Source organism: Ostrea edulis, chromosome 7 (assembly GCF_947568905.1).
Source record: "Ostrea edulis chromosome 7, xbOstEdul1.1, whole genome shotgun sequence".
Classification (NCBI taxonomy): Eukaryota; Metazoa; Mollusca; class Bivalvia; order Ostreida; family Ostreidae; genus Ostrea; species Ostrea edulis.
Window position 1 is genome coordinate 48664770 of NC_079170.1, and position 13117 is coordinate 48677886.

Below are 13117 nucleotides of genomic sequence, written 5' to 3' on the forward strand. Positions count from 1 at the left end.
CCTAGTCTTGTTATATCATGTATACAAAAGATTTATTCCATTGTAACTTCATTAATACTGTCCTTTATGTACTTGTGGACAGTGAAATTGAAGATGAATGTCATTATTTTTTAATGTCTCCTTAAGGTATAACAAATTCAAAATATTCTTTATAATGGCATATTTTGAACCGGCAATTTGCATATATTGCCAACACACACGTTCTCTCTTCTCCATTACAGTATTTATATTATTTCTCAAGGTGACACTTCCATGGGTAATCATTTAGGAAAATCACATTTTATAAGACAGGGTAACCATAATCAATGCAGTTAGTACAATATGATTTGATACATTGTTGACAAATATCAGTTTCTGAAAATCGTGGTTTCTGAGTCTCAAAATGTTAACTAAGGCCTCTTCACGTTAAATAGTTTAATAGAAATGCGGTTGATGTTGAAACTCACAAGTTACGAATTCATTTGCTTTAATTTCAATTAAACATAGATCTATCAATTTTCATGGGTATAATTTATTTTTCTATTTATTTGACAAGTGGTGCTGACATTGCATATTTTGTTTGTTGTTTTACTGTATACGTCACAGAATTTTTCACATATGTAGAGATGTTGCTACTGGATGTAAATTTATCTCCGTGTTCTTCTGTTTTAATCATAAAATTCATGAAAATCATGCAACATTTCAAACTAACCATGCAAGAATTGTTTCCACACATGCAAGAGCAAGAGAAATCGTGTGAATACTGTTTAAGACACACCCTTAGAAGTTATGTAAACTGGATAAACAACACTCCCTACATGTAACAAGAGAGGATGTGGAAAATTCCATTTCCTTAATATTCGATTTAGAATTTACATGAATTTAGTAGTATGTAGATTTACACAAATATTTTGATTGTTTATTCATATCATTGATTAAGCTATGTCCCTGCTCATTTGAGACCATGTGGAACATTTTAATGAAAAATACAGAACTAATGATCCCACAGAGATCAGGATTAGCAAGCATTTTGATTACTGAAGATATTTTGAAATATTTTCGAACATATTTAAATTCAGAAATTTATGTTTTCTCTTCTTAAGAGACCAATGTAAGAAAATAATACAGCATTATAAAAGGAAGCATTGGTAATAGATAATTAATGGCCTAGGAATCATTATACTGGAGACAGGGATTGATTATTGTACTGGGGGCTGTGGTTGATTATTGTACTGGTGACTGGGATTAATTATCATACTGGGGACTGGGGTTGACTTTTATACTGGGAGACTGGGGTTAATTATTATACTGGGGACTGGGGTTAATTATTATACTGGGGATTGGGGTTGATTATTATACTGGAGACTGGGGTTGATTATCATACTGGGGACTGGGATTAATTATTATACTGGGGATTGGGGTTGATTATTATACTGGGCTCTGGGGTTGATTATCAAACTGGGAGATTGGGTTTGATTATTATACTGGGGGCTGTGGTTGATTATTATACTGGAGGCTAGGGTTAATTATCATACTGGGGACTGGGATTAATTATTATACTGGGGACTGAGGTTGATTATTATACTGGAGACTGGGGTTGATTATCATACTGGGGACAGGGATTAATTATTATACTGGGGACTGGGGTTGATTATCATAAAAAGGACTGGAGTTAATTATTATACTGGTGGACTGGGGTTTATTATCATACTGGGGACTGGGTTGATTATTATACTGGAGACTGGGGTTGATTATTATACTGGGCTCTTGGGTTGATTATCATACTGGGAGATTGTGTTGATTATTATACTGGGGACTGGGGTTGATTATTATACTGGGTTAAACTGGAGGCTGGGGTTAATTATCATACTGGGGACTGGGATTGATTATTATACTGGAGACTGGGGTTGATTATCATACAGCGGACTGGGTTGATTATTATACTGGAGACTGGGGTTGATTATCATACTGGAGACTGGGGTTGATTATCATACAGCGGACTGGGTTGATTATTATACTGGAGACTGGGGTTGATTATCATACTGGAGACTGGGGTTGATTATCATACAGCGGACTGGGTTGATTATTATACTGGAGACTGGGGTTGATTATCATACTGGGGACTGGGGTTGATTATCATAACAAGGACTGGAGTTAATTATTATACCGGTGGACCGGGGTTCATTATCATACAGGGGACTGGGTTGTTTATTATACTGGGGACTGGGTTGATTACTATACTGGGGACTGGGGTTGATTATTATACTGGAGACAGGGGTTGATTATTGTACTGGGGGCTGGGGTTGATTATTGTACTGGTGACTGGGATTAATTATCATACTGGGGACTGGGGTTAATTATTATACTGGAGACTGGGGTTGACTTTTATACTGGGAGACTGGGGTTAATTATTATACTGGAGACTGGGGTTAATTATTATACTGGTGGACTGGTGTTTATTATCATACAGGGGACTGGGTTGTTTATTATACTAGGGGCTATGGTTTATTATCATACAGGGAACTGGGTTGTTTATTATACTGGGGACTGGGGTTGATTATCATACTGGGGGCTGGGGTTGATTATCATAACAAGGACAGGGGTTAATTATTATACTGGTGGACTGGGGTTCATTATCATACAGGGAACTGGGTTGTTTATTATTCTGGGGACTTGATTGATTACTATACTGGGGACTGGGGTTGATTATTATACTGGAGTGTTTATTATACTGGGGACTAGGGTTGATTATTATACTGGGGTTGATTATCATGCTGGAGACTGGGGTTGATTATTATACTGGGGGCTGGGGTTGATTATCATACCTGAGACTAGGGTTGGTTATTATATTGGAGACTGGGGTTGAATATTATACTGGGGACTGGAGTTGTTTATTATACTGGGGACTGGGGTTAATTATTATACTGGGGACTGGGGTTGATTATTATACTGGAGACTGGGTTGACTTTTATACTGTGGACTGGGTTGATTATAATACTGGGGACTGGGTTAATTATTATACTGGAGATTGGAGTTGATTATTATATTGGGGACGGGTTTCACAAGAGGTACTGTGAGCAATGCTCACTAAGAATAGCCCCCGCTTACCCCAATCTCCCAAAGGGTGTTGGTAATAGGTATAAACTACCTCTTTTCTGAGTGTAAAAAACAAATGGCATGACAAACCGAACCATATTGCTACTTCGATAGGGAACATCTTCATCCCATGGGTAGTCCATATGTATGATATGGTGACTGTAGGTGGAAAGGATAACGCTTTAGAGCCCGGAAACCATATTCCTACTTCGATGTTCAGTGCGCTTGACCTTTGACCTTTTGACCCCAAAATCGATAGGGAACATCTTCATCGCATGGATAGTCCATATATATGATATGGTGACGGTAGGTGGAAAGGATAATGCTTTAGAGCCCGGAAACCATTTCGTCTACAGACGGACGGACGGACGGAAAGACAGACGGAAAACCTGATTCCAGTATACCCCCCCCACACACACACACACACAACTTGTTGCGGGGGGGGGGGGTATAATTATTATTCTGGGGACAAGGGTTGATTATTATACTGGGAACTTGTGTTGATTATTATACTGGAGTGATTATTATACTGGGGACTGGGGTTAATTAATATACTGGAGGCTGGGGTTGATTATTATACCGGGGACTGGGGTTCATTATTATACCGGGGACTGGGGTTGATTATCATACTGGGGACTGGGATTAATTATTATACTGGGGACTGGGGTTGATTATTATACCGGGGACTGGGGTTGATTATTATACCGTGGACTAGGGTTGGTTATTATATTGGAGACTTGGGTAGATTATATGGGGGACTGGGGTTAATTATCATACTGGAGATTGGAGTTGATTATTATATTGGGGACTGGGTTCATAATTATTTTCGGGACAAGGGTTAATTATCATACTGGGGGCTGGGGTTGATTATTATACTGGGGACTGGGTTAATTATTATACTGAGAACTGGGTTAATTATTATACTGGGGACTGGGGTTGATTATTATATTGGGTGCTGGGGTTTGTAAAGTTTGTGTGAAATAAATGTAAAGAAGTATGTGAATACATTATACCCGCTTTCTCAGCGACCTAACAACAGCTCTGTGGGGGGAAAACAGGGATAGACCAGAGAGAATGCAGACATAACAGCCCCCAACTTTTCGAGTTGGATAGAAAAGATTTATTTTGGATCTAATATCATTCTCATTAGGAGTACATTGACCCTGAATACCATTCAATTAAAAATTCACAATCCCTTCTTTCAAAAAAATTTTTATCCTTAATTTTTTTTAATATCAAAGGCACTGCTGCATGAACCAAGCGGACATAACACATACATTATAATCATGATGATACAAATGTACAACCCTTCATCACTATACTCACCAACACATTTTGGTAGACCTACGCATGCCTTTTCCTCTTGCAGATTATTTCCGCAGTCCATGCCCCGGTTTGCTCCTGTGACGTCAGTGCAGTTGCGTGTCCTCAATTGGATACCATCTCCACAATCCTGATCACATGCCCTCCACGTGGACCATGAAGTATATCCCGCTATAGCTGAATGCAGAAGACAGAAAACTAATGTCACAATTGATATAATGCATTGTATATATTTTATTTTTGTCTTAGGCTGTATCAAAATACATGTATTCCAAAGAAATTTGATGAGGACTTTATGTCCATCCAATTGTCACAATTCAGTATGCGTCTACAGTGGAGTATCAGTTGTTTTGTTACCACACTTTATCTAGTAACACCTCACTTCCGACGTACTAGTGTACGATACGGATGCTGTTCACATTTCAAAGTATAAAGAGAATTAATTAAGCTATCCAAATGCACTGCAACCTAATTTTGGTTTGTATGTGTGAGAAAAAGTGATATGTGTGTGTGTTTTGTGGTGGTTGGAGCTTGTTTTGAGTTATATGTTATGTCCAATCAGTCCTTGACACATTTTCCTGTCTTCCTACATTTGTGCCAGATTATATTAAGTTATATCAGATTAATTTGGCTAAATAAAATGTATAAAAACATACATTTGCCAAATACATACAATAAATATAATACCGTATTGACACCGGTCTCCTGTATAGTTTCCATCACAACGGCAAACACCTTTGCCATCCATTTGAATGCACACGCCACCATTTTGACACGTGACACTAGCACATACATTTTCTGTGGTGGTTGGTGCTTGTGTTGTGGTGGTTGGTGCTTGTGTTGTGGTGGTTGGTGCTTGTGTTGTGGTGGTTGGTGCTTGTGTTGTGGTGGTTGGTGCTTGTATTGTGGTGGTTGGTGCTTGTGTTGTGGTTGTTGGTGCTTGTGTTGTGGTGGTTGCAGCTTGTGTTGTGGTGGTTGGTGCTTGTGTTGTGGTGGTTGGTGCTTGTGTTGTGGTGGTTGGTGCTTGTGTTGTGGTGGTTGGTGCTTGTGTTGTGGTGGTTGGTGCTTGTGTTGTGGTGGTTGCAGCTTGTGTTGTGGTGGTTGGTGCTTGTGTTGTGGTGGTTGGTGCTTGTGTTGTGGTGGTTGCAGCTTGTGTTGTGGTGGTTGCAGCTTGTGTTGTGGTGGTTGGTGCTTGTGTTGTGGTGTTTAGTGCTTGTGTTGTGGTGGTTGGTGCTTGTGTTGTGGTGGTTGGTGCTTGTGTTGTGGTGGTTGGTGCTTGTGTTGTGGTGGTTGGTGCTTGTGTTGTGGTGGTTGGTGCTTGTGTTGTGGTGGTTGGTGCTTGTGTTGTGGTGGTTGGTGCTTGTGTTGTGGTGGTTGGTGCTTGTGTTGTGGTGGTTGCAGCTTGTGTTGTGGTGGTTGCAGCTTGTGTTGTGGTGGTTGGTGCTTGTGTTGTGGTGTTTAGTGCTTGTGTTGTGGTGGTTGGTGCTTGTGTTGTGGTGGTTGGTGCTTGTGTTGTGGTGGTTGGTGCTTGTGTTGTGGTGGTTGGTGCTTGTGTTGTGGTGGTTGGTGCTTGTGTTGTGGTGGTTGGTGCTTGTGTTGTGGTGGTTGGTGCTTGTGTTGTGGTGGTTGCAGCTTGTGTTGTGGTGGTTGGTGCTTGTGTTGTGGTGGTTGGTGCTTGTGTTGTGGTGGTTGCAGCTTGTGTTGTGGTGGTTGGTGCTTGTGTTGTGGTGGTTGGTGCTTGTGTTGTGGTGTTTAGTGCTTGTGTTGTGGTGGTTGGTGCTTGTGTTGTGGTGGTTGGTGCTTGTGTTGTGGTGGTTGGTGCTTGTGTTATGGTGGTTGGTGCTTGTGTTGTGGTGGTTGGTGCTTGTGTTGTGGTGGTTGCAGCTTGTGTTGTGGTGGTTGGTGCTTGTGTTGTGGTGGTTGCAGCTTGTGTTGTGGTGGTTGGTGCTTGTGTTGTGGTGGTTAGTGCTTGTGTTGTGGTGGTTGGTGCTTGTGTTGTGGTGGTTGGTGCTTGTGTTGTGGTGGTTGCAGCTTGTGTTGTGGTGGTTGCAGCTTGTGTTGTGGTGGTTGCAGCTTGTGTTGTGGTGGTTGCAGCTTGTGTTGTGGTGGTTGGTGCTTGTGTTGTGGTGGTTGGTGCTTGTGTTGTGGTGGTTGCAGCTTGTGTTGTGGTGTTTGGTGCTTGTGTTGTGGTGGTTGCAGCTTGTGTTGTGGTGGTTGGTGCTTGTGTTGTGGTGGTTGGTGCTTGTGTTGTGGTGGTTGGTGCTTGTGTTGTGGTGGTTGGTGCTTGTGTTGTGGTGGTTGGTGCTTGTGTTGTGGTGGTTGGTGCTTGTGTTGTGGTGGTTGGTGCTTGTGTTGTGGTGGTTGCAGCTTGTGTTGTGGTGGTTGGTGCTTGTGTTGTGTTGGTTGGTGCTTGTGTTGTGGTGGTTGGTGCTTGTGTTGTGGTGGTTAGTGCTTGTGTTGTGGTGGTTGGTGCTTGTGTTGTGGTGGTTGGTGCTTGTGTTGTGGTGGTTGGTGCTTGTGTTGTGGTGGTTGGTGCTTGTGTTGTGGTTGGTGCTTGTGTTGTGGTGGTTGGTGCTTGTGTTGTGGTGTTTAGTGCTTGTGTTGTGGTGGTTGGTGCTTGTGTTGTGGTGGTTGGTGCTTGTGTTGTGGTGGTTGGTACTTGTGTTGTGGTGGTTGGTGCTTGTGTTGTGGTGGTTGGTGCTTGTGTTGTGGTGGTTGGTGCTTGTGTTGTGGTGGTTAGTGCTTGTGTTGTGGTGGTTGGTGCTTGTGTTGTGGTGGTTGCAGCTTGTGTTGTGGTAACAGCAGCTTGTATTGTGGTATCTGCAGCCTGTGTTGTGGTATCTGCCGCCTGTGTTGTGGTGTCTGCCGCCTGTGTTGTGGTGCCTGCAGCCTGTGTTGTGATGTCTATTGCCTGTGTTGTGGTCTTTGCAGCTTGTGTTGTGGTGTCTGCGGGTTGTGCAGTGGTGTCGGCGGCTTGTGTTGTGGTGTCTGCAGCTTGTGTTGTGGTGTCAACAGCTTGTGTGGTGGTGTCGGCCGCTTGCATTGTGGTGTCTGTAGCTTGCGTTGTGGTGTCGGCAGCTTGCGTTGTGGTGTCGGCAACTTGCGTTGTGGTGTCTTCGGCTTGTGTTGTGGTGACAGCGGCTTGTGTTTTGGTGACAGTGGCTTGTGTTGTGGTGTCTGCGGCTTGTGTTGTGGTGTCGGCAACTTGCGTTGTGATGTCTGCAGCTTGAGTTGTGGTGTCTGCAACTTGCGCTGTGGTGTCTGCAGCTTGTGTTGTGGTGTCTGCAGCTTGTGTGGTGGTGGTTGGTGCTTGCGTTGTGGTGTCTGCAGCTTGCGTTGTAGTGTCTTCGGCTTGTGTTGTGGTGTCTGCAGCTTGCGTTGTGGTGTCTGCGGCTTGCGTTGTGGTGTCGTCCTGCGTTGTGGTGTCTGCGGTTTGCGTTGTGGTGTCGGCAGCTTGCGTTGTGGTGTCTGCAGCTTGTGTTGTGGTGTCTGCAGCTTGTGTTGTGGTGTCTGCGGCTTCAGCTGTGAAAGAAAGCATGCATGACTTTTATCATGGAATGGCTCTTAAAGTAATGGACTGTTCATTACACTTTGAGGAGTCAGTGATTTTTTTTTTGTTTTTCAAACTACCATCCCTCCTTTTGAATTGGGAAAAATTAGCGACATTTTCCTCAAATTGGGAAAAATCATTCCATAGTAAATTAAAATGGTAAAGATGCATAAAATAATCAAATAACATTTTTTGGTTTGAAGTTTATTTCAGATCTGATTTAAAATCATACAATAAATCATTATTTAACATTAAATGTGTATTGGAAGTCACACCTTGTATATATATTATTTACTTTTTTTCTAAGAAATACTTATTGTCTAATTTCATCAACAAAATAATAAATTATTAATTCACCAGCATTTGTACCCATAATCTTGTAAATGTTATATTAATAATCAAGTTTCCAGAATGTCTCTCCTGTTTGTATTTTTCGGATTTTAGTAAAACCCTATACTGTTGACCACTTCCTGTTATTAGCCTGACCCTACATATAATGGCGGTCAAACTAAATTGTCAACAATGGCTTAATGTGTATCTGGAAACTATATACTTCGCTGCATATCTGCTTATATGGATGCCTCTATTGTTTTAAATATTCTTTACAAAACCTTTTGCATGTGCAGTGGTTTGGAGAATAAAACTGAAGAAGAAAAAAAACGTATTTACTCTATGTCAGCAATATACGGTAACTTTTTTTTAAGTAGCCTAATTTTCCTAGATTTGAAATTGGGAAAAACATATATATATAATCGGGGAAAAATAGCTAATTTTAGTGAGGGGAAACAGCCGAATATCGGTGGCATTTTGGCCCCAAAAAAATCACTGAGCAGCATGCACTGGATTAACAGAAACTATTGTGAGAATAACTTGTTCTGAATAAGACTTTCTAGGGAGGCAAGGCATCTTTTATTTCAATGATCCAATCATATTAAATTTCCAAAAAAAGTTTATATCATTCTTATAGTTCCAGCAATTTTAGTTAACCAAGCCAGTCAAAATTTGATAGGAATTTAATCACTGAATGTGATAATTATTGCTATTATCAAACTCAGAATTATATGTCTATTAAATAAAAGTAGTTGTGTGAATGCTGGACATGATTGTGTTCTTAAAACATCCAAAACGTAAACACCCTAGTGATTTCCAGATTTCTGACTATATTCATGTACTAGTAATGAAGGAAAGTTTTACTTTTCAAATTAATTGTAATCTGATCAGCTAATTAATGAAATACCTGTCGTAGTTTCCGTCATCAAAGTAGTAACATCTGTGGTTTCACTCACTGTTGTTACGTTGTCCGGTGTCTCCGTTGTTGTAATATCTGTGGTTTCACTCACTGTTGTTACGTTGTCTGGTACCTCCGTTGTTGTAACAACTGTGGTTTCACTCACTGTTGTTACGTTGTCCGCTGTTTCCGTTGTTGTAACAACTGTGGTTTCACTCACTGTTGTTACGTTGTCCGCTGTTTCCGTTGTTGTAACATCTGTGGTTTCACTCACTGTTGTTACGTTGTCCGGAGTCTCCGTTGTTGTAATATATGTGGTTTCACTCACTGTTGTTACGTTGTCTGGTACCTCCGTTGTTGTAACATCTGTGGTTTCACTCACTGTTGTTACGTTGTCCGGTGTCTCCGTTGTTGTAACATCTGTGCTTTCACTTACAGTGGTTAAGTCGTCTGAAGACGATGTGGTTGTGTCGAGATCGGCAGTTGTGGTATTCTGGGATTGAACTAAATTGATAGAAAACTTATGTGAATATGAAATAACAAAGAGATTTTTGGGCCTTAACAGCCATCTGGGTATCACAAAAATTAAATATGAATCAGAAGTGCTGTGAAATGGTGTAAATGTGCATCTGTAAAACTCTGAAAATTGGATGTCCTAATAAATAAAAATGGATGTTTATTTCTTATGATTCTGATAATTAATCTTTGTACCAAATATATAAGTTGCTCAAGCAATTACTAAGCTGTGGTCCTGACAACTCTTTTTCTCTTCCTCGTTTAAACTAAAATCATTTTCTTAATTTGTATATATCAATAGACAGAAAACATAAAACAGTATTTAGAAAAGGCTCCAAAAACAAGTTTCTGGTTGTAGGAACACTTTGTAATCTTTGATTCTAGATCACAACACACTATGTGGTCATTTGCAACTTTTGTGGAAAGTTAAGGATGGTATTATTTCTACAGGACCACTGTATCTTCAGTTTATGAGCCAGATATTACCATCCTGAAGCCAGAACTACTAACTCCGGAGTTATGAATTTTACATTGTTCATTGTCATAACACACTCAATTCTTCTAACTTTAGGCCTACGTGTCCTTATTTTCACTGTATGTTCCCCAAAGCTCAGCTCTGAACTCCAACTCAAGGGCAATCATTTCTACAATTTTAACACAGACCACTATACTCAATGTAACTATATATGCAACTACACATTATGGTTTGATTTCCTAGATGTTTTTAAAAAAAATTAATATTAGTGCATATTCACAATATAATTCTCATGACCCCGCCATACAATCCAAATCAGACTGTTGACCCAGCTGCATATAAATTTCAGAATTTTGATCGAGACTTCCATGCTCCAGAAGTGCCTAGTTTGTTTCCTAGATGTTCAGAAATGGAATTTTTTTTAAAACATTTACTCTATTTTCACTGTATAATCCATATAGTATTGCTTAAGAGCTGGAGAGTCATGAAATTCAAGTTTGGTCGACTGCTTCACAATCAACAATCTGATCAATATTACATGTCTATTATATGCATAAATAGTTTTTCTTCAAGTTGTAGAGGGGTTATCCATAAATGATAAAGGAAAGGATTTCAAAAGAACATATGCATTCTCACTGCACTATATATATTCCAAGTGCCAGAGCGGCAGCTACACAATCCCCAACTCTGGGGGTCATCAATTTTACAAATTTCAACTGTTCAAGTAGGGTTAAAACGATTCACCGAAATATCAATTATGTTCAATATAAACACTCGTTTCAACGTTCGACTCATTGCCTCGTTCTTCGGTTCGATACAATTTGTAAAATCGGGTTTGGTAGTACACATTGGGCTTGATTTGTACTTATTATTTTTTACATGCACGTGGGACAGAATGGTGCCCGAAGGCGTAGTGGTCACGCTGCTGTTTATGGAGCGCCAAATTAACATAAACTCAAATAATTGAAGATATCTTCAATTATTTGAAGATATCATCAATTCATTTGATGCGCGCAACAATTAATTAAAGATCTCTTCAAATAATTAATGATATCTTCGATTCTGAGTTATCACGCGCATTAAATGAATTGATGATAGCATTAATTCTTCTGCTGAATTGATGCGCGCTTTAATTGAATTAATGATCTCTTCAAATGAATTAATGATATCAACAATTGAATTGATGCGCGCTACAATTCAATTGAAGAGAGCAATAATTGATATAATGCGCGCATTAAATCAATTGATGAGAGCAATGATTGAATTGATGCGCGCATTAATTCATTTGATGAGAGCAATAATGGATTTAATGCGCGCATTAATTCAATTATTGCTCTCTTCAATTGAATTAATGATATCTTTAATTCATTTGAAGAGAGCAATAATTCCTTTAGAGAGAGCAACTAAATAATTAAAGATATCTTCAATTCAACATATCCACAATTGAATTAATGATCTCTTTAATTGAATTGTTGCTCTCTTTAAAAGAATTGATGCGTGCATTAATTCCTTATACAAAAGCATTGTAAATAATTAAAGATATCTTCAATTGAATTAAAGATATCATCAAATTATTTATACCGAGCTCAAAATCAATTATTGCGAGCAATATTTCTACGAAATTAATGCTCTCATCAATTGAATTGAAGAGAGCAATAATTGAAATAATGCGCGCATCAAATCTATTATTGCTCTCATTAATTCAATTGATGCTCTCATCAATTGAATTGAAGAGAGCAATAATTGAATTAATGCGTGCATTAAATCAATTATTGCTCTCATTAATTCAATTGATGCGCGCATTAATTCAATTGATGAGAGCAATAATTGAATTGAAGCGCGCATTAATTCATTTCATGAGAGCAATAATTGATTTAATGCGCGCATTAATTCAATTAAAGAGAGCAATAATTCAATTGATGATATCTTCAAATAATTGAAGATATCTTCAATTATTTGAGTTTATATTAATTTGGCGCTCCATAGCTGTTAGCCTCGAGTGTGAAAAAAGAAAAAAAAAACAATAATGAACTACATAGACATTTTACCGTTCGTCGGTTTTAGAAATAGTTTACTTTTGAAATTGTGACTGAGTGGTCGTAATATGTATCGTATTGAATCGTGGCATAAGTATTGAGAGAATACTTTGCACTATTCGTCGAGGAAGAGACGTCAGTCCAACTATCCAGCCTCGACGAATCTCGCCGATATTAATTTTGCACATCATAACGATATGCAGTATGTTTGATAGATGTTCCTTAATAAAGAAGATTTTCGAAGATTGCATATTTTAAATATTTCAGGTTTTTACCTCCACTCTAGCATCCGATTTCCTGACCCAGGGCTATGAATATCAATGGCGAGTTACGTGACATTCACATGATCTATTACACGGGAAAATGCGAACGAAAGTCGCCACAATAGGAAAATTCAAACAAGTCAGTAACCATTCTAAATAATAAATTGTCACATAATATAAATCAACTTCAAGAATTTTCTCACGGACTACACTAAAGTGGTAGTTCTACGTGCGACAGAAGCAGAGAACACTGACAGTTTAATTTTGACAGTCGGAAAGTTTTGGGCTGATAACCAACGTAGACCTACCATTTTAGAATAGAATGGTTCATGCGAAAATTCTTCAAATGTTGATATATATAAGCTATGTGACAATTCGTTTTTGATAAATGTGTTGCATGCTTAATTGTTTGAATTTTCCATTGTGTGGACCTTCGTCCGCATTTTTCGTGCAATTGATCATGTGTAACACATGATGAAAAATGCAGTTTCCGCAAGGCTGAAACACTGCGGAAACTTAGGTATACATAAGGTTTCTGCCAAGTTTCCGCACTCCGGAAACTTAGGGTGTCCACGAATCCATATGGTTTCCGCAACGGAAACTTGCTGAAACCTCAAGTTTCCGCGAGTTTACGCAGCCATAAACCATTGA

General features: G+C 39.3%; 1 protein-coding gene across 1 annotated transcript in view; it reads right to left on the reverse strand.

Annotated features, from left to right (window-relative positions):
- Positions 1 to 10334, reverse strand: part of LOC130048704 (uncharacterized) — a 161728-nt gene extending 151394 nt beyond the window's left edge. Inside the window, 6 exon segments of the mRNA XM_056145736.1 lie at positions 4402 to 4575; positions 5086 to 5549; positions 5829 to 6739; positions 7163 to 7920; positions 9186 to 9745; positions 10270 to 10334. Of these exon segments, the coding sequence (XP_056001711.1) occupies positions 4402 to 4575; positions 5086 to 5549; positions 5829 to 6739; positions 7163 to 7920; positions 9186 to 9745; positions 10270 to 10334 (2932 nt within the window).
- Between the last annotated feature and the right edge of the window lie 2783 nt (positions 10335 to 13117).